A 27,427-nucleotide genomic window follows, 5' to 3' on the forward strand; every position below is an offset into this window, starting at 1 on the left:
AAATAGAATAATGCAAGACAGCGTCCATCATCAAACCCTGTAATAACACTTAAACCCATAATCAACATGACTGTAAGCCGTTGCTTTGTCTGGTTTTTGCTAATGTACAGTACTTTTCGTGCAAAATTGGCAGCTGGAAACAAGAGTCGCACGGAATTGAGAAATTAAGTGATTTACTAAGGGAGAGAGCAGAGGAACAACCAAACAGGTATGAAAGGCCAAAATTAACAAAGTTAACCGTTGTTTGTGGAAATATTTATGGATCAACATCTGTTTATTTTAAAAGGAAGTAGAGAATAATTATGCGTATTCTGAATGACGTTTATGCAGTTATCAGTCGAGCCGTCTGACGTAACCACTTCTCTGCTGTGCTTATGTAGGTGTTTTTGTAACCTGATAAGAGCTGATGTAACCTGATAATGATAAGAGGAGGAAGAGTAAGCTTTCGCCGTTCTTAAGAGACCCTTTAATGTTTAAGCAAGCGAAGCACGAACAAACAGCCATAAACAGCCGCCATCGCTACCGAAAGTTTCAAAATCGGCGAAAAAAGTGCGAAGCGACGCTGTTGCATGTGGCGCCACCTGCTCAGCGCTCGAATAAAACTGTCTAATCTTTTCTCATGCTTACATATTTTCACTTGAAAGCAATCTAATGCACAGCTATGTTTTTTAAACAACATATATTGAATTTTTACTTGCGTTTTGTGTTGCGCTTCCCCATTGCGGGTTGCAAGTCGCAGCATGCAATCAATGTGGCGCCAGATTTGAACCGGCGAGCGTGCGCGCTTCAAAATGTGCGTAGAAAATCTACGAAGAATGGATTTCCGCGCGCTCCATTTGTGGTGCTGATTACGCTACAGGGGGCTTCACGAGTACCCCGTCAACTTCCGCACCATGTTGTCCTTCTCCAATACGTTGAGGCTCTCCTGGATCCTCCCTGGCAATGCCTACGAAATTTTGACACTTTTAAGGCGACAGCCTTACATCGCCATATCTCAAGGTCGCATTGTGAGGTACAGAAAATCGAAGCCATGGCTCGCACGTTCGTCGTCGTCTTCTTCTACATAGCTTCTTCCACATCGCTGATACATCGATGCCGCTGATCCTGCCAAAAAGGCACATTTAATTAATATATAGATGATTAAGGGACTCGCACCCACGACCTTTGGTGTGAATTAGGGCGGAGTTAAGGCACAGTTAATTACTATATAGGTAATTATATAGCACTCGAACCCACGACCTTTGGTGGGAGTCGAACCCTCGACCTTTGGTGTTAATTAGGGCGAAGTTGATTAACGTGCAGTTAAGGTAGCTTTAATTAAGGCAATCTAACCAATGACCTTTAGTGGGAGAAAACAATTAGAAATAACAACGCATTCGAATTAGAGTAATTCGCCCTCACCCGCTTTGGCGTATGCTAAAGTGAGTGTCAATTTTAAAGGGACACTAAAGGTTACTATTAAGTCAACGCGGACTGTTGAAATACCATCACAGAAACCTCGAAACGCTTATTTCGTGTCAAGGAGAGACTTATTTTAAGAGAAAATGCGTTCTGAAGCGTCCGCGTACCTCTAGCGCAGTTCAAATCGCCCGCCCTCCGATCGAGGAGTACTGACATCATGGTCTCATAGTGACGTTGCGCCATCGGTGAGTAGAACGGCATCCGCAGACGGCGCTACGGCTTTTCTGCGCAAAACGCAAACGCGCGGCCAGAAACAGAGCCAAGACAGAGCCGACAGCAGAGCGGAAGCGCATGGTGGCTAGCGGAAGCAGAAACGAATTACGTCCCACATTACGTCCCACGGAACACGGTTTTCGTTAAACTATAGGCTGCGGCGAGCTCGCAGCGTGGTCTGTGAGAAGTGACGAGCCTTTTCGCACTCGCAACAGGGCATAAAAAAGTGCGAATCGACGCAAAACTCGGCCTAGAAACGTGCTTCGCCACAACCAGGGCTCAATACGACCCAAGCTGGCACGACCCAGATGTCGTTTCCCGCACCGCCACCAGGCGCCGCTACTATACCTCAAACTCCAGCGCAAGACGCCCATAAGCTGGTACTTCATTCTATGACGCAAACTTCGACGCTCGTCGCAATGGACCCTGACGCCGACAGATTGGCTCGCGATTTGAGCACCGACGAGCGCGACCTGCTGCTGAGGGCTCGCACTGCCGGCGTCGTTGCGTGCTACGACGGCGGCCTAGACACCGGCTCTCCGGAGCGGGAAAGCAACGAGGGCTTCCCACGACATCACATGGACGTGGCATTGTCGCTGCTTGTTCCAAATGAAAGTTTCGCGAGCCAGCAGAACCCTCACAGCACGACGCGATAACGAAACTACTGAAACTCCAAAGCGTGCGCGGCGCAGAGTCGAGCGAAAACGAAACCTTTCGAACACCCATATAACTGAAGGGTAACGTCAAAATGTTATTCTTTCTTAGAATCGAATAGACGTAGACAAGTAGCATTTTTTTTCGTCTTATAATCGAATGAAATGATATCTTTAATACGAGTAGCTGAGTATTAGTAACACAAATTATGAGGAGTGCTTTCGTCATCGGGCTAGTACCGGAATGTCGCTGGGGGGTCTCAAATCGTGTCATGCATTTACCTCAATTTCTCGGTTACTAAAGCTCTGTTCGCGATTATATTGACGCCTTAGACGTTCTAGAACATTGCTCTACCACTTTAACTTGAGTTTCTGGTAACCTTTAGTGTCCCTTTAAGTACCTGTTTTCACAATCGCTAGAAGCGCATGGCTTGGAGACATCAAGTCCTAGCCAGGGCCTTGAAATGTTTTGACATGGTTCTCTTTTTCAACCATACGTCTTCACAATGGCCAGTGAGTATAGCTTAGAGACATCAAGTGCTAGCCATCTTGAAGATGTCTAAACTGTAGCTTGACGTAGCTCTAACTGTTTCTAGTCTGCTCAAGATGTACCAAACTACCTAGTAGCCAACTTGTGCTTCGTGGATATCTATGTGTTTATCTGATGCTGTTCTTCCTTTGCACACCGTACCGATATTCATATTCTGTATCTATATATGTGGTCTCGCTGTATCGGGAGAGCACCAACCCCGCCGGCGCCAGCACCGCGCCGCATGGCCAGCAAAACTACACGTGATGCAGATGGGCCGGTTGTCTTTCGTACGCCACGGATTGTGAACAGGGCGTCCAGGTTTGGGTGCATAATGCTGAGCAAGGCGTAGAGGCTGCGGAGGCGGGCAGAAGCAGCTTGTGTGCGTGCAGTTCGCAGACGTAGGCGGAGTTCTTGGACTGGCGACGACGGCAGTGCGCGTGATCGGAGCCGGCGCTGGAGGTGGCCGATTAGCGAGAGGTAGTGCGTCACTGACCTGTTCGTCTATGGCCCTCGGAGTTCCGGACTCAAAGAGGATTCAAACGACTGGGTAGCACGCAGAAGTGATAGTTGGCTCGCGACTTCCTCTCGAACGAATTGTTTGAATTGGTCGAGGAACGGGGAGTAGGTGGTAGCAGCACTGGAATTGTCGGTTAGGGCCGAAACAGTGTCGTCCGGCGCGACAGCTCGGCGCGCAAAGCTCGTTGTAGCTCTGGCACAGGGTAATGACCTCGTCAACCGTTAAAGGATTTTTCGGCAAGAGCATATGGAAGGCGCCATCCGGTTGCTATGCCTTTCATTACATTATATCTTCTCAATTTCGGGCATAGCGGGATTAATACGCCTGCAAAGGTCAATTACATCTGAAGATATCAGAAAGTATTTGTCCCTACTTTTTTAGCCAAATTACGGCTGTAAATGCGAAGTCAACACATCCGTTCCCAGTGGTGGACGTTTCTTGGATCGGCCCGGCCTTATCTGCCAGTAGCTCTGCGGCACGGCGCTGCTGACAGTTGTTGAAGATGGCGGTTGTGTTTCACACGTCCACGGCGTATGAGCAACGAAGTGTGATTCGTTTTCTACGGAGCAAGCGACGAACGCCCGTCGAAATCCACAGGGAAATGCAGCCCACTTATGGGGAAAGGTGTCTCGCTTTGAGAAGTGTGAGGTGGTGGTGCGAGTTCGCAAAAGGCCGTGAAAACTTGCATGGCAAGACTCCACGACAATGCAAGGTCACATATGGCAATCAGAACCACCTACAAGCTCCGGTCATTTCACTGGGAGAGTCTGGACCACCCACCTTACAGTCCGGACCTCGCCCCTAGTGATTTCCACATTTCCGGTCCGTTGAAGAAGTTCCTGGAAGGACAACGATTCACGTGCAACGATGAAGGCAAGACAGCAGTCCAACAGCGGGTGCACACTGCAGTCAGCCGGACGAGTTCTACCACAGGGGCACCTCAAATTTAGTGCTGCGATGGAACAAATATGTATGAACCGGTGTGGGGACTATGTGGGAAAATAGTGAGAGGTACGTAGAATAGTACGTATATTTATAATTACCTGTATGTACCTTATTTTGGCTAATAAAAAATAGGGGCAAAAACTTTCAGATTCGCCCTCGTAGCTGGTGAAGTTTTCATCCTTTTGCTAAGCGCGACCCCGTAAGCGTTGCTCCTCGCGAAGCTTGCGCACAGCAGGGCGAACCGAACACTTCTTTGAAACCATTCTTAAATGCTGTCCAGATGTTGGATTCATGATTCTGGAACCAGAGATTAGCGACTCAAGAAAGATAGAAGATGACGTTAGTCAGTTTATCGGCGTCATCCCATTTGTTATGGGCACTCACGCAGTCGTATGACGAGAGCCAATCCTACAAGTCATGACCGTCGGTGCCGCTGAAGACAGGAGGATCTCGTTGGTGTACGGCACCGGAGCAGATGACAGGCGATGTCTGGGGAGTATCGGTGTATAGGTGTTCTGTGGTATCGGGCTCCCCGGCGTCCTCGGTCATGCCAGAAACGGGAGAGCGTCCGGCTGCGGAGCTCCCGGTCGGGAAAGAGACCAGCAACTCCTCCAAACGTCGAGAGGCGTTGGTTTAAATGTCCTCAGAGAGTAGACTACCGTAGCGAGATGTCATACAGCTCAGGCGTCCCCACTACGGGGGATTGGCCAAGAAGCCAACGGTTAAACCGAAACGTAACAGGAAAACGTGTGCCTTTTGAAAAGATAGCAAGCTAGAAGGTAATAAATTTTAATCAATGGAATTGGAATTTGAAATACAGGCACGAGGCCTCCACCAACTCGTCGTCTTTCTCGAAGCAGTGCATACTGCTTGTTCTTCTCCAATACAATACATATATATATGTGTGTGTGTGTGTGTGTGTGTGTGTGTGTGTGCGGCACCGGTTCTGTTATATTGCTCTCGCAGAGATGGCAGTGATGTGGAACGCCAGGTACGAACTGAAGCAGCGGGCGGAACAAGCAAATTACTATCCTTTCCAGGAAACAAAGAACAATGACACATGTTTCAGTCTTGATTAATAACTAGTGGATTAGATGACAGGGTTAGGGAACAAGCCATCACAGAGGGAGAAAGGGTCAGATAAAGGAAAAGCGGAGGGAATGTAACACTGCAAACGAGGGGTTTGCGAAGCGCCAAGTGCACAGAGAAGCGGCGCCATCTGGTTTCGTTGTGACAAACGAAACTTGCCGCGCTGTGGTTTGGTGCTGTGCGAAAGCGCACGGAAAGGGGCCGAAGGCCGCAGGTCCCAACCGCATGCGCTTTTTGGACCAACCACGAGTGGATTGAGAACTTGAAGGACCGGACTGATACATTGTAGCCGCTGCTGCCTCTGGTATGGTCGTATCGTCACAGCGTGTCTAACCTGACCGCAGCTTTCCGCTTGTTGTTGTCTTTTCGCGGGCTTGTGTGTTTTGGGCGAAAGGCGCAAGGTCACGACGCCGTTGCGCCGAGCGGCCGATGGGTTCAGTGCCTGCGGCAGGACATTCGTTCGAGGTTTTCCGCGCAACGAGCGAGCAGCGTGCGAGAGCGCCACCTCGGTTGGCGGCGACAGTCCCTTTATTATTATTATTATTATTATTATTTTAATCGCTCCGTCACAATGATTTGCGGTACCCTGGTACACTGCCACGCACGTTGCAGGGCCAAGGCGCTCTTTATCATTTTGTGTGCGTGTGTGGCTTTCTTCGGCGCTTTTTAATCTGCAAAGCGCGTCAAGGCATCACATTTTTCACGCTGGTATGGCCTGGGTAATTGAATGTACGATGCAGTCCGCTCCAGGTGTTCTACGCGCAGCCATTAGAGTGTGCTGGTTAAGCAAATGCTATAAAGCTAGACTCTGCCATGTAGCCTAACCAGAACGCGCAACACTTGCGCTGTGGGCGTGTCGGACATGCAGGTTCATCGAAATTTACTGACTTTTGTATAGCCATCTGGCGCCATGTACCTACCAGAACACTTGTCATGCGGTTTCCAGTGTCTAGTTTGTCAAAGCTATATGCCCTGACGATAGGTGATGTACTGTGAGCATTTCTTCATGGTTTCCTTTTGTCACTTTTTGCTGCAGGGTTTATTATAAAAAAAGAATGTCTCCACGGAAGACGAGGTCCTCAAGCCAGCAGGCTTCAGCCGCTGCGACACCAAAAGCAACCCCCAGCAAAAAGTTGACAAAGAAATCATCTGCTCAGAATGGCCACAAGAAGTCGCCACAAGACAGCACCAAGACAAATGCTATGCCAGCTGAAGAAAAGTCATCCAAGAAAGCAGTTGTGACAAGGACTCACAAGCAACAGACATTTGTTGGAAAGAGCTTAAAGCCGCCGAAGGAAGACGTAAATGTAAACCAAGAGACACCTGCCAGCACCAACAAGTTGCCAAGCAATGGATTTGACAGTGATGTTACTGTAAAGGCAGAACCTCAAGAGGCAAAGAGTCGAGACGAAGCTTCTAGCACAAGGGCTTCTCCTTTAAAGGCAGAACCTCAAGAGGCAAAGAGTCTAGACAAAGCTTCTAGCACAAGGGCTTCTCCCTCAAAAAAGCTGCCAACCCTTGCAAAGACAGTGCCTTGTCCACCTGTCACAGTGAAGCGTTCACCTTCACCTGTTGCAGCTGATGGTGCTGCAGGCTTGCCCAAGAAGAAGAAGACAGATGGCTCAAAATCACTGGCTAAGCTGTCAAAGAAAGGACCTGCAAAGAATGCAAAGTTTGTTGGAGCTCACATGTCTGTGAGTGGTAAGTTGATGTCTAGGTATGCAGGCCACAATCTTGCACAACCGATACTATCTTTTGTTGGTACCTCATTAGTGCATACTGCTTGCCAATCTCGCAGGGTACTTGTACATATTTCAAACATTGCTTTGCACAGTAGGGAAGTCTCTCAGTGCCTAAGATAGCAAAAAAAAAAAAAGTCATGCTATCAAGAAACTAGCTTGAAACCTTACATATAACTTCTTACATTCCTTGAACATGGCACCTATACACTTTTTAATAGCATAACATGGAAAACTATGGGACAATTGTTGCTTGCTTAGAAGACTGCAATTACATGTCCATAAGTGATCCACACTTTTTAACAAGGATAAGTGGGCTAGTTGGTGGCCGTTATTGGAATGCATCATGTAACCGCACAAAAACAAGGGACAAAGAAGGAACACACAAGACAGGCGCACAAGAAGTCCGCGCCTGTCTTGTGTGTTCCTTCTTTGTCCCTTGTTCTTGTGTGGTTACATGATGCATTCCACACTTTTGACCGGCCAACTAGCTGCTTTAATTGCTTTGAGGACACTGCTGGAGGAATTGATGTCCTACTCATATTAAGCATTGCCTGTCTTATTTTATCACTGTGTACTTTGACAGTGCAGGGAGCAGTTTGGCTGGCATTGTGCATGTGTACACAGGGTTGGAGATTAATTAAACCTTTTATTGTAAGTCAGTGCTCGTGTGACCTATTCTGCTATTGCAGTCCTGTCTGTTTTGTGCTGTTTGGCTTTTTAATGTTGTTCTTTCAATAGCACAAGCTCCTGTTGTGGGAACAGCACTGCATCTTGTTACTTCATTTTTGCATATAAATTGCCGTTTCAGGTGGACTAGAACTAGCAGTAAGCAGAGCTGTGGAAATGGGAGCCAAGTCATTTGGCCTTTTCTTGAGATCAGGGCGCCGGTGGACTGCCAAACCACTCACTCAGGAGGCAGCTAACCGCTTCCGTGATGCATGTCGTGAGCACAATTTTGCACCCCACCAGGTGAGTTCATTGTATCATTCTATAAATTGTGAATGAGAAATGATCCCAGATGGGTCTGTTCACAGTACTTGTAGCCACCTCTTGACAGTGTGAAAGAAGGAGGGAACGTTAGACTTTACTCATTCGGGGACTAACCTACACATAAGGAAGGGTATAGGGGATCAAAAGAGAGAGAAGAGGCAATACTTCAGGCTGATCACATGTGTTATACTGTGTTCCATACATAGCATGCAATGCTGCGCAGGCTAGAGCAACTTTTCACCCTACCTGCTTTCACAACCATAATGCATGGCGCAGCATGGCCTCAGTAGTCTTTGTGCCATTAAACCCCAACTAACCAACTGACAACCATAATGTAGTGTATGTCACATGACAACAATAGGAACATGCTATATAATTTCATGTAAGTTACAGTCACAATTCATATGAAGCAAATGCCTCATAGATGACATTACACATATCCTAATAACCTCAGGAAGATTAACAGTGACATTTTTGTACGGCCATGCTTATTGCACAGCATCCACACCACGTCATCTCCATTTGCAAACAAAATGTAGTTTCTTACATTAAAAATTTATATTCAGGGGTTTCACCTGCCAAAACCATGATATGATTATGAGGCACGCTGTAGTGGGGTACACTGGATCAATTTTGATCAACTGGTGTTCTTTAACATGCACCCAATGCACAGTACATGGATGTTTTTGCATTTCGCCCCACTGAAATGCAGCCATCACAATCGGGACTTGATCCTGCACCCTCAGGTTTAGCAGCGCAATGCCATAGCTACTACACCACCATGGCAGGTAGTTTATCACATGCTGTAAGCTCAAGACAGACAAACAATATGTTATGTGATGTCACAATAACTCCATATGTTATCATTCTAATGTATCAAGAAGTTATCAAAATAAATTGTAGATCGAAAGCCAGTTAACTTCAAATGCGCTGAACTATACATTTCTGCAAGTGCACTGCTTAGATACATTTTGCAGCATTGCACGCTAAGTATGAAATGGAATGCAGGCAAGATTTACCAAGATTATAGTTGGGTACTCGAGTTCATTGCCATCGTGTACTGCAGGAATGCTCACATGGCTTTCTGCGTATATGATGGGTGAGACTAAGTGCCCGGAACCTTAGCTTCATTAAAAAAGCAATTATCCAGTCGGGCAGCATTATTCATTCAATCAGGAACTGTAGCAAAGCGCCTGCTCGATAGCCTTCTTGCAAATGCACTTGGTGCACATTGGACGTTTAGCCATTCCGATGTGATAGCAGTATTAATTGCTAAGGCTACTCCGGTCTACCCAGAGTCAACAACATGTTGCAATTTCTTTAGAGCTAGTGAGTACATGCATTTATGGGAAGAGAAATGTTCCATTTGTTCCCTGGGCACTGTTTGTAGAAGTTGAACATTGCAGAAATTTCTCTCAAAATGTTTCTTGTAATGCAAGTGAGTTGTTTGTATGCACATTGCAGTAAAGTATGATGAGCCATAGTACAGTGGAAGCACATAAAATGGCAGATTTGTATGTGTATCATTTGAAGTTGACTTTCTGCTATGAATCAGTGTTTTTAAAGACTCTAAAAGTGAATATTAAATCGATATGCACATGTTATACTACACTTTCAGGCAACTGGCAATGTTTATTTTTCACAACTTAGTTGGCGAGAAAGAGACAGCTGAAAGGATGGCACAGGTGTACAAATCAAGCTGCCCCCAACAATCTACATTGGAGTCCTATGCTCAACACAGTGCCATTACAGCATCCATGTAACCACCATGTGGATGAGGCCACCCATAATGGTGTACACTCTAAACCACCATCAAGAACTAATGTAGCTACAATGCTTTGGCCGCTAGTGTACAAGCCCACACTGGTACATTGGAGCTCAACCAAGTTGACCAGCACTCCATAGCTCAGATCTCTGTCTGTAACTCCGTCTTCTGGCTGAGATACCACAAGTTAAAGCAAGCAACACTTCTGTGCTGCTTGCTGCCCTACGTGGTGCTTAAGAATGCTTACTCAAACCACATTGGAATGGCTGACAACTGCGCACGTGACTATGATGGCTGCTAGAAGAGGATCAGGCATTTCCTCTGCAATTCCGGTAACTACAGTGCAACCAGAAATAAGTTCTCAACAGGGCTAGATAAACTGGACAATTTGGCCTTTTCAGAGGAAAGAACCTTGGTACATTGGTCCAGACCATCCTCAGCACAGAAGGCATTAAACTCATTGCTTCACATTTTCAGAATATGCGGGCTGATTGATAGATTTTAGTACTGCATGCCAAATTGTATATGTACGTACTGTTTATACATTGTGTGTGTATGTGAGAGAGAACAAGAAGAGGAACTGTGTGTAGGAGTGTGTGACTATTCAAAACTTTAGAATAACGAATCGAATAGTGTCATACTCGATTCGGTCTTTGAATCGAATACTCACTATTCGTAAATGCAAATATATTTCAAATATTTTTACGATATTTCACATCAACTGCATCCCAAGAAACATAAATTTGGAACAATAATACAGTTAATTTTCACCCCCGTGCCACAGCATAGACATAAAACATGAGAACTTACGTAGTGAAGCAGGCTATGTCACTTAAGTAGCCATACTCTACAGGCTGTACAGCAATTATTCATACTCTTTTAAAAGTCCTCGGCATGTGAAGAAACTACTTGTTTGCTCCTAATGCTCTGTTTGTGCTTTTAAGAAATGGTGCTTCACAACATACCATATAATGACAGAAACTTGGCTATGGTGTTGGGATGCTTAGCACAAGGTCGCGGGATCGAATCCCGGCCATGGTGGCTGCATTTCGATGGGGGTGAAATGCGAAAACACCTATGTACTTAGATTTAAGTGAACATTAAAGAACCCCGCTTGGTCCAAATTTCTGCAGTCCCCCACTACGCCATGCCTCATAATCAGATGGCGGTTTTGGCGTGTAAAACCCCATAATTTTTTAATGACAGAAACTTGCCAACTTTAAGAATATAGGGATGTGAACATCGTTTTCTATTAGTTTTGATAACGGCTATACATTATTCAAAAACTATTAGAGCAGTATTCAGTATTCGATTCAATTCGCTTCTTGCACTATTAACCATTTGCGTGTTCATATTTTAGAATCTGGTGGTTAATTAATTTCAAGAAGCGCAGGCACGCATACAAAAACAAATATTGAATTTGATGTTCTGGCTGGTGACTGACCTTCCCAGCAGAAACATCAAAAGGCCTGCCCTCGGCCAAAAGGTCAAATGAAATGTTTGTTTTTGTATGTGAGCCTGCAACTATGACATCATGTACCTTTATGATGCCACCAGGTGCTGCGAGCCAACCTTCAGAAAGAAAGAAGTGGTTTGGGACAGCACATGCTTTCACCCTAAAATTTTGGTCATCTTAGACTAGTGCTCAACTGTCTTGCTGGTGCAGCACCTTTTGTAGTACCTATTGCAGCATGTGACTATATAGGTCTGTCTGTTTGTGGTGCGTGTGTGTGTGTCTGTGTGTCCACATGATTTCTTCACTTATAAGAGCTCTATTCTCAGTAAAAGTTATACTTTGGACATCTTGTAGCACAAATAGATCACTTTATCTTAACCTAATGCTTGCCTTAGTGCCACTTCAATGAGCATTGATAGTGTAAAACTGCGGCTCATTTCTTGCAGCTGCCTTCAGTTCTCAGCGATTAGTAATAACAATAATGTCAAGTATTACCTGTAATTATTCGTTACCTGCAGCAGGACTAGCGAAACAGTTGTTGTGATATAATTTTTTACTGCAATTGCCACTTGTTTTTTTATAGTCGAGCATTGTGGATTGAATGATCTCGTGGATTATGCCATATGTTTAGATGACTTGCAGTGCAGGTCTTAGCAGACAAGGAAAACGGGATAACCTGCCATGGTGGCATAGCGGCGTTGTGCTGCTAAGCCCGAGGGGGCAGAAATGAATCCTGGCTGCGGCGGCTGCAATTCTATGAGGGCAAAATGCAAAAACGATCACGCACCATGCATTGGGTCACATTAAAAGTCCAGGTTGTCAAATTAATCCGGAGTTCCCCACTATGCAAGCCTGACAACAGTAGGAGACAAAATTGGTTGTCCCGTATCGCCTAGCGGTCTGGACATTGTTCATCGTGTACCTACCAGAGCTAACGACAAAAAAAATATCATTGCTCGGTTTTGCTCCAGGACTAAAAAAGCTGATTTTGTGAGTAAAGCGCGTAAAGCCAAACTCTGCCTTAGTGACATTGGATTTTCTGGCTCATTTAATGCTCCCGTCTTTGTAAATGAGCATCCAACTCCATCCAACAAGGCTCTCTTTTCGAAAGCCCTAACTTTGAAGAAAGAAAGGAACTGGATGTTCCTTTGGACGGACAACTGCCAAATCAAGGCTAGGAAAACCACTAACAGCAAAGTTCTCCACATTCGAGACGAATCTGACCTAACCAAAATAGACTAGAGCTCATTGTTTAACCAATTGACATAACAATTATGGCTTCCCCACTGAAACTCCATCAAGTGAATTCCTTTTTAAGGGGATTTCATTCCATCATTCATTTTAACGCGAGGAGTCTTCGTAAGCACTTTGACTCAATCAATAATTTCCTCACATCGCTAACTAGTTCATTTTCTCTAATTGCTATTACTGAAACTTGGTTTCAGTAATAACAACTTATATTGCTTCCCTAACTATAAATCGGAATACTGCAATAGATTAACGAGCTGTCACGGTGGTGCGGCCATATTTGTTTCCCCTAATATTGCTTATCAAAGAAGACATGACCTATCCTTAACTATTACTAATTGCGAATCTGTTTGGATTGAATTCAGTAACTGCTTTCTTGCTCAGGACAACAAGGATTTCATATTTGGCTGCATTTACCGTTCTCCTTCATCATCAGTTAATGATTTCTGTACCAATCTTGATCATATCTGACACACTATACCACTGGAAAATAAGAATGTTGTTATAATGGGTGATATAAATATTAATTTACTCGATGAAACATCACCCATATGTATTCACTATACTAGTTTGTTCCATAGCTATGGATATGTTTGTTTAATTGACGTCCCCACACGTGAAGTTTCTAACGGCACAGGTACACTTATTGATCATGCTCTTTCTAACCTCCTTCATTCACCAGAGGCAAAAGTTTTGCACATCGACATCACTGATCATTATCCCCTGCTCTTACGCTTCAACTCCAACGTACGACCTTGCCCACCTTCACATACTAAAGACGTTCTGGACAAAGTCGGCTTCATAACTGCTGTTGCTAATACAAATTGGTCTGAAATTAAATCACTAAACGACCCACAGAAAGCATTTTCCACATTTTTTTCACGTATTATATCATACCTACGGCAGTTCACCTGCAAAAAGAAATGTAACAAAACTGTAGCATTTTCTCACAATCCATGGATCTCGCAGCAGTTATTAACAGCATTGCGTAAACGGGATAACTTATATAGGAAAACCAAAAGGCAACCGTTTAACATGAACTTACGTGTCCGATATAAAAACTTCTGTAACACTCTTACCTGTAAACTAAAATCAGCTAAACAATTGTACTTCGAGCAAAAAATTTTACAGGCAGCTAATAACAGTAAAAAAAAATGGGAGATTGTCAACTCTTTCTTAAACAGGAACACACGACTAAACCAAGTATCCAGAATTTTAAATGACGGAGTCGAGCTAAATTCCCCTGCAGATATGGCTGAGGCTTTCAGTAGTTTTTTCTTTCCTAACAATTCACCTTCCCCTACACAGACCATGAACATGAACCGTCTACCTCATTAATTCTTTTTATTTCCTACAACGCCAGAAGAAATAACTGCAGTTATAAATAATTTAAAAGTGACAAGCGCTGGAATTGATGAGGTCCACCCTGCTAACATTAAATTAATTGTGCACTTAATTTCAGATATACTTTCATTTATTGTTAATTTATTTTTCAAGACTGATTTATTTCCTTCTGAACTTAAGCGTGGCAAAATCATCCCAGTTTTTAAGAAAGGCGATAGCTCATTATTAAATAATTACAGACCTATTTGCATTCTACCATTCTTTGGGAAAGTTATTGAGAAACTAATTGAAATACGGCTAACTAAATACCTTTCTAAATTTAATATTCTCTCCTCATGCCAGTTTGGTTTTCGCCACGGATATTCCACAGAGATGGCACTTATTCATCTTACTGATCAACTAAAAAAATTAATTGACGAAGGATTTCTCGCCGCCTCAGTTTTTATCGATCTAACGCAAGCATTTGATAGCATAAATCATAATATCCTTTTTTCGAAGCTCGAAGCAATTGGCATTTGTGGGCCTGCTCTCTCACTACTAAAAAGCTACTTATATAACAGAGTTCAAGTTGTTTCCATTTCCAACGCTTATTCTCGACAGCGAATTACTAACGTTGGTGTGCCCCAGGGATCTATTCTGGGGCCACTTCTGTTTTTGGTTTATATTAATGATTTACCTAACTGTCCTTCTTCCACAAAATTCATTCTGTACGCAGATGACACCACTATATTCACATTTCATGATATCTCATCTCTCGTTAATAAGTTACATACTGACTTGTAAAATATCCTAAGGTGGTGTAATGTTATCATGTTATCTATTAATGCAACTAAGACTAAATTTGTTGTATTCTCTTCTCATCAGCGAAACATACCATCCATTCCACCTATCACTTTCGGTTCTCACCGCATTCCTCCAAGTTCATGTTCATCTTTTCTTGGTATTCTACTTGATTGTAATTTGAAATATCACAATCATATTGCTCACATAAAAAAGAAAATAGCTTATGGTATACGCATCTTAATTAAAACACGCCCTTACTTCACACGTGCCACATTCATCTCACTTTACCACTCTTTTGTCCACTCTCACATTATTTATGGCATAATATGTTGGGGTAACACCTATAATACTCATACTGCATCTCTCCAGACAGTTCAGAACCAAGCCATAAGAATAATTACTTACAGCCCCCGCTTTTCTAATGCCACTTCCCTACTACACGAGAACAACATACTTACCATATCTGGACTCACTAAATACAACCTAGGTATTTTTTTTTACAGATTTGTGAATAATGAGCTTCCATCAATACCATTTTCACCTTCTAACCTGATGATTCATAGTACCACCAGATTTGCGTTGAATAACAATTTTCTTTTACCAAGAATCCGTACTAACTATGGTAAACAGACTGTGGAATTCTCTTCCATATCAATATGGAACACCCTTCCTTTCACAATGAAAAACGCAATATGTCTGTCACATTTTAAAAGAGAACTAAAAATGCATTTTTATTGACAGATTAACGACAAGGATTGCTGTGGTCGGTCATTGTTCGCTTTTTTTTCTTCTTCTTTTTCCTTTTTTTTCTTTTGTTGTAAATAAACTGCTGGTATTTTGTTCCCGCACAATTTTCCTGCTACCATGAGATATGCTAAACCTTATTTTTTGTAATTTTGTATTTTGTTCTGTAACCGTTCTTTTCTTGTTGCTTGTATACTTCCTTATTATATGCTGTTGTTGCTTTTAGATGTTAACTACAATAACCGTTCTTATACAGGAGGTCCCGATACAGTCTTTGACTATGGGACCTCCTTCTGCATACTAAGTACTTGTAATGTGACCCAACTTCTAATAATAAATTTTGATTTGATTCTCATAATCGAATCATGGTTTTGGCATGTGAAATCCCAATGGTATGTTTAACCAGCATGAATTTACAGTTGAAAATTTACTTGGAAGTCGAGGCAAGAAGTTGTGACACTTAATGGCAAGCTCCAGACATGTTGGTATCTTATATGACCATTACACCTTATGTGGGCCTTTCTCTTTCTCTGTACAAATTAAAATAATCTTAGAATGATTGTTGAGTCAGATGCAGACTGCGGGAGCAGCACACCATATGTCTGCACAAATCTAAGTTGATCGAAAAATTTTATTGCAGTGATAGTTCAGTAATGGCAGAATACAGCTGTGCTATAGCATTCTCAGTACCGTTCTTGAAAGTTTTGTTCAATTGTTTTGTTTCCATTGACTGTAATGTTGTTTCAGTGTAGGGTAGGGTTTGTAGTCTCTGCTGTCTGTAGGACACAGTCACCAAGCCCTTAGCTGAAGCTAAAAACCTAATTGCATACTTCGTCATAGACACTTTCCTTGTTTAATAGCTGGCTTTAAAGAGGCCTAACTTTTCATTGCTTAATTAAATAAACACACCTTGTAAAGGGGGTGTAAAAAAATGCAAGTCATGCAAAGCAACTGCAAGCTGGCCAGGTTGGAACAGATTCATCTGGAAAAAAAGAAAATGAAAGGTGCAGAAAAGGCATCTGAGTAACTGCTTGTTTTTGATAATGGAACTTAAAGTTCCAGGGGTGCTAGCAGCTTCAGACAATAAGCTAGCTTGTGTGCAATTTGTCATGAAATAAAACTTCTCATTCCTGCTTCAACTTAAAACAGATTCTGCCGCATGGATCATACCTGCTGAACTGTGGCTCCCCAGATCCTGTTGTTCTAGAAAAGAGCCGGGCAACATTGGTTGATGAACTCAAGCGTTGTGAGATGCTTGGTCTTGTTTACTACAACTTTCATCCAGGTGTGTTCACTACCACTTCATTACAATAACCATGTAGTCTTGTTATAACTTAACGGGATAACAACACATGGACGGGACAAACGGAAGGAAAAGATGAAGTGCTGGCTTTGAAGCAAACTTTATTTTGCAAAAGGTAATGTGTGAAGGTGCAGGAAAGGAGACAAAAAAAGACAAGCATGTAAGATACAGAGCAACAAACAGGCACCAATCATATAGTTGAAGAAAGACAATTTCTTCAGAATGCAGCAACACCAGCGATGCATATGTTCATGCAATATGCTTCAAGTAGTATTCTGCATACACGTTGGTTCCGATAATGCCCTAGTATCTTGCACTGATTAAGCAATGCCTCACAACCACACTGGGAGCAATGTGCTACAAGGTGGCTGCTACACTCCAATTGACATGTTCCCTGAGGCGGTCGATGATACACAGACCATTTTGCCCAATACAGCAATAACTGCATGAAAGGAGGATGTCGCATGCTATATAATGGCAGCAGTCAACAAGGTCTTCTTGTGTCTTTCATCATAGCTGTGTTGGCCGGTATCCTTTCTGAACACTTTGTGGGAAATAGTGGAAAATTTAGCAGTCAGTGTTTTATCTGTTTTTTTCTGTTCATCCTGTCCCATTCGCTGTTACTCTGTCTACCTGGAACATGTGCTATAACTAGCTCAAATTAGCACTATTCTGCAGTTTTTACAGTGAAAATAGTATGATATATTATGTTAGCAAGTTTGGTTAGACAAAACGGTGTGATGCTGCAGGTTCAACATGTGGTGTTATTAGCCGCGATGCATGCATGGATCTCATTGCGGAGAGCATCAACCAAGCACACAAGGAGACAACATATGTCATATCAGGTGAGGCGGTACAAGTGTGATGCATAAGGGCAAACATAACTTTGCTTTTCTCACTGTCAGTTAAAGAAATCAACATCTTGCTACAATGTCTTGTAGAGGTTACATCAGTGGCACAATTAAAGCTTGCAGCCATTTGTACATCAGCGATATCTTTCTAACTCATTAGCACTATGTGAACAATTGCATGTGAATTTTTTAACAGTGAAATAAACTTCCACGCTCACTTCAGAGACATTCAGATTTTGGGGAATTCAATAGTACTATTCAACCTTACATGGAAAGAGATATTATTTGATCACTGACTTGGTACTATAGCAGCCTCTTCCAGAAGACACCTTTCAATCAAACCTTGTTGAGAGTGATGCTAACATTTGAGACATGATAACAAATTAATTTCTACATACAGCCAACTGCAAAAGTTCTTGGAGCATGGAAATCACAAAAAAGTTACATTTTCTCGGAATTTCACTGTACAGCTATGTATATAGGTTAGAATTTCGTGTGGTAGTCATAGGAAAAGGTATCCACTGACCTTTTCAGTTCAAGGTTATGCATTAGGTTATGCATCATTTGTGACAATTTCATTTCTCTTTCTATAGATTCTATGCCCCCAGAAACTTTTGTTGTGATGATCTAATTTCTGAAACATTTGCAAGAGATCTTAAAGAGGAATGGTGCTTTCCAACCTGCCTTCCTCTTGACAGATTTCTAAAATATTGCCTGCTGCTGGCAGCACAATTTTGCTTCAGTTCAGGTGGATTGCTTAAAATAAAAGGACAATACCTGCACATGAAGCTGCAATTTGCATTTGACAAAGTTTGCACAGTTCCACAAATGAACTTTTGATAGTTCCTATAGGCACTTGTTGCAATTTTGGAGTTGAAGCAAGGTACCGCCGAAGTTTTGTCCACTTAGCAGAAATCCTGAGATTAGCAAAAATCCTGAAATATCTGCGTGCCCCCTCCCCCCCCCCCCGAAATGTGACGAAGTGCATTGGTATTCCATTCAGAGCTTTTTCAAAACGCCTTTCTTAAATACTGCAAGCATAACAAAGAGTAAATCAAATGTGTTTAGTTGAGTATCTTAAGAGGCAGCTTCAGCTCGGTCCCAACTCCAACGCCGCCTATTCAGATACCGGTAAAATGCAGAAATGCTCTTGCATTTGCAAGAGAAAATTAAGTTCTAGTGACTGTTGGGAGCGTAATGTTGATTTAGGGCCTGAATTATTAAAAACAAATTTTCAAAAATTGCTGTTTGAAAAATATAGAAGCACAAAGTATACAAATTCGTACCTCTGCACCTAGAACAGATATCACAGTTCTGTAAACTGCATTCATTAGAGCATTTAAAGCGGACAAATTTGATGTGTCTGTTTCTGTCATATGTGAATTTTTAAATTATATACAAGGGTTTTGCAAAAGTCCTACTCGCATATTAGTGATAAATTTGAGAGCCATGTTTAATACATCAATCTTGTCCACTTTAGATGTACTATTAAATGCATTTTACATAATTGGTATATCTTTTGTCATTGCTGACTTACAGAGTTGTTAACTGCATAATTTCATTTTCAGAAGATTTGCTATTTTTAACAATTTTTATTAAACAGTCACTAGATTTTAACTTTCTTTTTAAATGCAACAAACCTCATCAACTTTGGTGCAGTGGTTGCCAAGAAAAACAATTTCTCCTTTCCCTTGTATTTAGGTAGGAGCCCCTGAGCTAAAGCTTCCTCTGAAATGTGAATGTCTCGTACCTGTTACTAGCCTCATTATTTCTCACTGGGTACGCCCCATGAGAATGTTTACTATGAGATAGAAGGAAAGCACAGGTGGTATTTAATCTGTTTTTTGCATTGTGGATTCTGAACCAATGTAAATTAATTATCAGCCAGTATTAACATTACATAACCATATTAGAGTATTAAGATTCTACAGAACCCGCCATGGTTACTCAGTGGCTATGGTGTTGGGCTGCTGAGCACGAGGTCACGGGATCGAATCCCGGCCACGGCGGCCGCATTTTGATGGGGGCGAAATGCGAAAACACCTGTGTACTTAGATTTAGGCGCACGTTAAAGAACACCAGGTGGTCGAAATTTCCGGAGTGCATTGCTTTTCACTTGTAGATTAGGCATTTAGTAGAGTGTATACACTAGGGATGAAAAGTTTTAAGAGACATGGGTTCCACAGCAAGTATGAGTTCTCGCACTTTATTAAGGCATAGTGCTGCTAATTGAATGAATTGCTGTGTAGGTTGCTAAAGTTAGCTTACGCAGAAACTTTGAGGGTGCTCGTATTGCGGGAATTCAGCTTTTTTGTAAATCCTGTGTTTCATAAGCTTTTGTGGCCATCTATACCTGCAAGTCTGTCTTTGTTCTGTTTTTTCACACTGCATTCTTGTGGTCCTGGCTCAGCTGCCTGACAGTCCATTCTATTAGACTAGAAAAAAAAAAAAACATTTGGCAGTGTCGTATCGCTCGTTTTGGTTTATCAGTTCATTTGGCACACGGGCCATCTCTCTGCATTTTGAATTGCATCTCTCGTGCAGCTCTGATATGCTGTGTACTCTTTGTCTTAGTCATTGAAAACATGTGCAAACAAGGCAATACACTTGGCGGCGACTTCCGTGAACTGCGTGGAATCATAGACAGAGTGAAGGACAAATCAAGGATCGGCGTCTGCCTGGACACGTGCCATGCCTTTGCAGCAGGTTAGTCTCTTAATATAATGCTACATTGCATTTTGAGACCCTCTGAACATTGTATTTGCAATTCTAGGCTATGACTTGGCAACGCAAGAAGGATTTGAGAAAATGATGAATGACTTTGAATCTATTATTGGATTGTCATACCTGAAAGCTGTTCACTTGAACGACTCAAAAGGCAAGTTTGTTTTCAGGTGCCTGCTGTGCTGTAATTGTACTTCAACACTTACAAGTACTATAAACTTTGTGCAATGATGTTTCGCCACATCAAGTAATTTGTAGGCTACTCCGCTCTGCAGGAGTTTGCATGGTGAAGAGTGCTATTGAAGTTTCCTCATGCAAAATCACTTTAAAGGGCCAGATAAGGTATCCAGACATGCCACATGCAGGTACAGCTAGAAGGCACTGCGATTGTAGTGTGCTTTTAGGGTACCCCTGTGACCACATCTGGTTGGTGTTGTCAATTAAAGAAACTGGCATGTTGAGGTCGGGACTCGCAGAATACATATTCTGCTGCAATTGGTGCCTGACCCCCCATTGGGAGGCCCTTTTATTATGAATATCATATTATGGTTTCCCAATAGTTTCAACATAGATTGTGATAATGCTAACAGACTTGTGGATAAGTCACACTAGACTTTCCCACACATTGGAAACAGCACCTGTGCAAAGCACATGTTTATGTGATCAGGGCCATGTTCTCATATTCGGAGTGGCTAAGCAGTCGTGTGGCTGTTTCTTGTGCAGTATACACTGCACACGTGTATGCACCATGAGCATAGATTGAAACACAAACAGGGTGGAACGGCAGTTACGCATAATTATGTTGAAATATGATGTGTAATCGCTCTCGAGGCAGTTTCTATGCATGAAGTATAGTCCCAAGTGTGCATTTTGGAGTCTGTATTACACCACCGTGATAAATGCAGATTAACTAGGAAATGGAACAATGCATTCAAGTAGTTTTGGGATATTTTGCATTTGAATTTAGGCTGATAGTACACATAAGTGCCTTGCTCAATTACCTAATTTAGCCCAAAGCATGGACACTGCTGGCATAGCTATAGCAGCATTTTTTGTGTATTGGCTACACAGTGCTGTTTGTTACTATTATTATTATTATTATTATTATTATTATTATTATTACTGGGACGTGATTGTCATCTATTTACTTACTTGCTGTAAGCAATGTTTGCGTCCAATGGTATTGTGTCCTTTCACACAGAAACAGGGATAAAGCATTTGATGACAGTGCTTGTAGCATTTTCAGCTGAATTCTTGAGGGTGAAATATGCATGTATAAAGAAACAAATCTGCACAATGGCACGCTAACCTAGCAAGGCAACTATAAGTGAAAGAACTTTTTAACATTAAGATAGGTATGTCACCTATGCGCTCACTAGCTTTACCTTTTAAATTATTTTAGAACCTTAACATGTGTGACCGTGATTCAGACACTGCTTTCTTGGAAGTGCACACCAACACGCTGTATTGGCTGGCACCTCGTAATATCTTGGGTGAGAGCAAAGGAGTCCCTTAGTTGCTGCACTAATATGGCTGTCCTAACATTATCACACTCATGAAAGCTTTATTAAATTTTACTAATTGGCACTGACATATTTCTATGCTGGTGACCTCTATCCTATGATAATTAGCAAAATGTCAGTAGTTTTCAGTGATGTACAATACAAAACATCTGATGTTCAATGCTTTACTGATCATGGTGTTTTATATACCTACATGTACTTTATGATTAAAATGTTTGGCAGGCAACAAAGTTGGTTCATGACAGCATTTTGTGAGCACATGCCTGTTTGAACTTTGGCTATGGCTAAAACACATGCAGTCAGTTAAAGATCAATTAGATCAGCAGTTCCTAGGAGATAAAAAATATGCAGCACAGCTTCTGAAGGTAAATTGCTTTATTTATTTTAGGAAAAGTCTGCAGCCACTTGGACCGGCATGAAAACATTGGCCATGGAAACATTGGCTTGGATGGATTTCGACGAATTATGAATGACCCTCGACTTGACCATCTCCCTATGATTCTTGAAACTCCAGAGACTGACTATGGTGTTGAAATTGCACTCCTAAATGGGCTTTGTTCCTCATAAGTGCAGTAGCAATCATATCTACCTCAAGCGGTCTTGCCATAGCACAGAGCAGCCATCATTAAAATAGCATTTTATAAAAGGAGCTGAAATGATTTTAAGGTTGTGAACAGGCATTAATAGTATCAAGTATTGTGCAAGTAAAGCAGAACCAACTTTTAAAGAGTTTAACTACCAAGCATAGGTTATTTTAAATATGTACTCAATGCTGCAATGCTGACTTTTTTGCAATAGTGCTTCCCACTTGTTTTGCAGTGATGAGGGAAAGGTGCTGAAATTTATACTTTGCAAGCTTAAATTGCCAGTAAAATATTTCATGAGTGATAAGGCGGTAGTAGATTGTTTGCTCAATGAGGGATGACCTTATGTTTCAGCAACGGAAGCTATGTAATCACAACCTCAAAATCATTTTAGCATCCTTTTGAACTACTGGCTATGTAGTGACCTGATTGTTGTTTTCCGAGCGGCAAGAAAAACAAAACATGTTGCTTTGAAAACAACCAAAAGTACACCCGAGCACAGCACCACACATCCGTTTCCAGTTGTCTATAGTCACAAAAAGCTTATTTTTCTGAGCTTAAAAGCCTTTTATTGGCATTGTTCCTCTCCAATTTGCCTAGACTTGAACCTTCCAAACTTAAAAGAATGCCTTGATGATCATTGTGAGGCCTACTATATGGGAACAGCTTTCTTGCTTATCCCGATTATACTAATTGCATGCTTTCATATCCTCAGTAACGCATTACCAAATGCCATCGGTACAGTTTTATACATGTAGATTTTAATGCAACAAAATAGGCTGGGCTGCACAAAATAACAATAATAATCACTGATGTGGATTAAACATCAGTCAATTTTAATACAGTAATACAGCTCTTAAAAATAAAGGATACAAATGGACTGCGAGCAGTGTGTGTCCCCTAATCTAAGCCTTAAATGTCATTCTCAAATGGACACACCAGTAGTCATCCATAATTTTATGTGCCCTCCAAGGTGCTGACGTATTAAAAGAACAAAAATTCGGGATTGTTTTTTAAGTACGACATTACATATGCTATACATTCAATAGCTTCAAGCAACTTGCTGCAAAAGAAAACGCTAAAAAGCAGCCCTGATGCAGAGAAACGCGCAGTTTCAAGCCACTTTTTCTTTATCGGAGGGTGAAATGCACCAGTAATGAGCCACATACCTTTCTTTAATGTATCTGGAAATATTCCATGAAATGAAAGGAGTTGCTTCACCATATGTATCCATTATTACTGCAGGGATATATAGTCAATGACAGGTCAAGGGTGCAGAGCCAAGAGGCCCTCAACATGTATACATGCGCCAGCAGATTACCTTGTCCCGACACTCCTTTCCTTTACCCTCTGTGTCCCCATCTTTAGCTTCAAGAGGCGCTTCCTTGTCCTCATATCCTGCCATGAGAGCTTTAACATTTTCTGTATTCCTTCACATGGATGGATCAACCGAGCCATCCGTGGCAGGCATAGGTGGGCAATCTCACAAGGTTTTGACCTCATGAGGTCAAACTCGACATCATTTTGTTCTCAACCTTGCAAAGTAAGGTGAAGTTGAAAGTGTGAGTGAGGTCACAAATTCTTACTTCAAACTCGTGGGTGGGCTTGAAGTTAAGTGCAGTCAAATGCTAAGTGAGATCGATTTTACAAATGACTTTACTGCAATTAATTTTGTGTATTATTTAAGCCACCTTTGTTAGCGGCTAACCTATGTTAACAATATAATGTAAGTTGAAGTATGGGGGGTGGGAATTATACATTGTAAATCACACACCCAACCTTGAACTCATGACGTCAAGTTGAGTTTACGGACTCGACCTCGGCAACGAGGCTGAAGTGAAATAGCTGCCAACTGCTGAAAGTTGAGGTCTACTAAAAACATTTCAACCTCAGAGTTGAGATTTATTTAGAATAAGGTCGTCAAATCACATTGGAGGAACAGGTGAGGTCAAGCCTTGTGAGTTCATTTGCCCAGATTTGAAGGCACCTATGCACACAGCAAGAGAGGAGGGGGGAAGTCGGGCAAATCCCTCTTCAAATCGGTTTTTGACTGTCCTATTTGGCTATGAGGTGCCTTCACTCTCATCACTGCATCTGGTGACTTCAACTGTGTGTGGTGCGTGAAGAAGGTGTGTTAGAAATAAAATAGCCAGAATATTGTAATTTTCCCCCATTCAGACAGGCAAACTTGTGGTATAATATCTGACTGGTCATTTCAAAGCAACCTGGCAATTGTACTAGAGCTGTGCAAAAAAAGCTTTGAAGCTCTACACTGAGGATAAGTGGGTCAGACAACATTAATCAGACTTCATTACCACAATTTTAGCATATTTACACTCGCACATTAGTTGCTGGCTTACACAACCTCTGGAGTGCTGCCAGAGTGGCCTAAAATGACCATACAAATGTGCCATTAGTGCCACTTTGAGTGCACGTTGCTTCACTGAGAACCATTTGTGGAAGCTGGGTGATGCAGGGTAAAACGAGGTGTAATTTGAAATAGGTGTTGAGGAGCATCAGTTCCTACAAAGACTACTTGAAATAATCATTACTAATTAAAAATTAGCCGCTAATGTTGCTTTCTTTATAATGAGAGACATCATCCTAAAAAAGTGGTTGGACAGCAAACCCTATCACACCTGTGGACAATTTCTTTAATTCACTGTGATACTTGCAAGGCAAGCATGCAATAGCTGCAGCTACTGAAATTTAGCAATATAAGTGCAAGACAGTGCTTTTAGCTGATTGATACAAATGCAGTTAAAATTATGTTTGTACAAAAATACCAAACTACTCTCTCTCATTCTAGCTGCTATTGTTTATTTTCCCAAATGCTGTTGTCCGGGCGACTGCTATAGGGGACAAGCTCTTTGAAAGAGCTGCGTGAAGCGAGTTTGCTGAATGCATTAAGTCATCAAGTGCACTGTGCAGTGCAATCCACACACTCTTGTGATAACTTCTAGCTGACACTTATACCAAGAATCATTCGCTCAAACTGACGCTAAATTTGTCTGTCTGACAGGGGTAGTATTCACTTAAATAGATGTATTTTTATTTCATTTAGGAAGGTTGGCTTTTTGTTGCAGTCTAGGATATACAGTTGTGATTGTGACAATTTTGTTATGTCACACTGGTGCTCCTTGTATGTACAATGCAGTTAGCTCACTTTATTTGTCACTGTTTGGTCAGCAGGAGGCATTCAGATCACCTGAGTAAGCTCCTCCAGTTGCTATGCCATGTGCTCTGGTTTGGCATTGATGTTGTGCTGTCTGCAGCAAAGCAATCATTCATGCAGCTTTCAGCTCTATCGGGGAGAGTATTGAAAATGTGGCGGTGATGTTCTGGCACTGCAAAAGCGCTCAGTGGCGAGTTTCTCTGCAGAAAAGTTTGTTGTTCCTGTTCGCGCACAAGGAACAGTTACAAGTATGGGACCAGTGATGAAAGCTGGTGTGAAAGACAAAGGGTTGCCTTTTCTCTGTATTGGTTGGTGTGGTGGTGGGTGAGGCAATCAACAGAAATAAGCTCATTAGGGGACAGTTTTGTTTAAGAAGAGTGCTCCCTAGTGGCATTATTTTTTATGCCTGCAATGCCATCAGACCACATGTTAAAGATCGGGTCATGTTGGTTTCTATTCATTTTACCTCTGTAGCTATAGTTTTTGCACAGGAAGTCGTAGCATATTCGAATAGTTTTCTGTACCATTACTGCCAACACACCTTTAGCCACTTATGCAACATTTTTGCTTGCCTCCTTGCAACCTCTGCATATGTGAGCATCGCCATTCAGAATACTTCGTTGTACAACCCTCATTAATACAATTCTGTTTTTACTGTGTTTTTTGTGTATATAGTGCATCATCCCTTCATTTTCCTATCCATGGTGTTCATAAGTGGTTTTTCTTGAGCTTGCAAGTAAGGAGCAGAAAGTCTCGTTGAATAGTGGCCTGCCTACAACCACACTGGATACCAACAAGACACATAAGAAGCAGAACTCGGGAGTGGAGCGGAAAAGTTTGTTGTTTTCCTTACCCAGAAGGTGTTGCTCTTTGAACATGCATTGCTTTGTCTTGTCGTGGGGCTGTTGCAGCAGTTGCATATTCAATTGTGCCACTCTGAGATTATATTTCTTTTGTTAAATATGCCCTCCTGAACATTGCTTTCAGGACTGTGGTGCAGTGGAAGGTGCATTTGTGTAGGAAGAAAAAAAAAAAGTGAATAGCTCCTTCTAGTTTAAGTTGTTGAAAATATATATGCAGCATTCCACTGTGCACCACTTGTCCCCTTGTTGGTCGTTGTTATGGTCTCCTTGTTTTAGCCAGTTATCAAGCAAATGTCAAGCTCTAACGACTTTTACTCTATAGTTGCACTTTTTGTTTCTTTGGACATGTCGCTGTTTCACTTGCCAGCACCTACCATGTGTAAGAGTAGCATCCTTATTGTCCTCAGTGAGGTATTCTCTACACTATGATACATAGTAGCAGTGTCTCACAGCAAAGTGGCAAGGCACTGCACCAACTGCAAAGGAAAGAAACTTTTTAGTTAAAAGAAAAAGAAGGAAACCTTCAACTGGGTTTGGATTGTCTTTGATCAGTGATAAGATTGCTAAAGCATTCCTTTACCTAATCAAGCAAAAAGCTTCAAAACTGCTGCTACATAAAAGTGAGGCGACGGGCAACATGCCCTTTTTCGCCCCCCCCCCCCCCCCCCCTTTTTCTGTACAAGGCACTTCTATCACCCTTATTTTTTTTCTTGCACATTTTGACTTTCATGGTACTTTTGCATTTCTGCCATATCACTGGATCGTTCTATCTTCATGCAGTACCTGCCCAATGCTGTGCACTACTACTAAGGGGGTAAAAAAAAAACTAAATATAAAAATATGTTTGAACACATCTAAAAAATGTAGCAAGACTGCACAAACCTGACACAACAAGGCCATTAAAACAAGTTTTCTCTAAACA

General features: G+C 42.0%; 1 protein-coding gene across 1 annotated transcript; it reads left to right on the top strand.

Annotated features, from left to right (window-relative positions):
* Nucleotides 1–5,569: 5,569 nt before the first annotated feature.
* On the top strand, nt 5,570–27,427 carry LOC126525983 (probable endonuclease 4). Its single transcript, XM_050173987.3, has 8 exons — nt 5,570–5,714; nt 6,447–7,111; nt 7,961–8,121; nt 16,632–16,767; nt 17,535–17,630; nt 20,211–20,342; nt 20,410–20,514; nt 22,272–27,427. The coding sequence occupies exons 2-8, from the start codon at nt 6,466–6,468 to the stop codon at nt 22,448–22,450; spliced, it is 1,455 nt and encodes a 484-aa protein (XP_050029944.2). The 5' UTR covers nt 5,570–5,714; nt 6,447–6,465; the 3' UTR covers nt 22,451–27,427.

Source organism: Dermacentor andersoni, chromosome 8 (genome assembly GCF_023375885.2).
Source record: "Dermacentor andersoni chromosome 8, qqDerAnde1_hic_scaffold, whole genome shotgun sequence".
Lineage (NCBI taxonomy): Eukaryota > Metazoa > Arthropoda > Arachnida > Ixodida > Ixodidae > Dermacentor > Dermacentor andersoni.

Bases quoted from the DNA above. Each gene is read 5' to 3' on its own strand.
- LOC126525983 (XM_050173987.3), top strand. From the start codon at position 6,466: ATGTCTCCACGGAAGACGAGGTCCTCAAGCCAGCAGGCTTCAGCCGCT. The intron at 7,112-7,960 runs GTAAGTTGATGT...TTGCCGTTTCAG, and splicing joins AGCTCACATGTCTGTGAGTG to GTGGACTAGAACTAGCAGTA. The intron at 17,631-20,210 runs GTGAGGCGGTAC...TCTTTGTCTTAG, and splicing joins GACAACATATGTCATATCAG to TCATTGAAAACATGTGCAAA.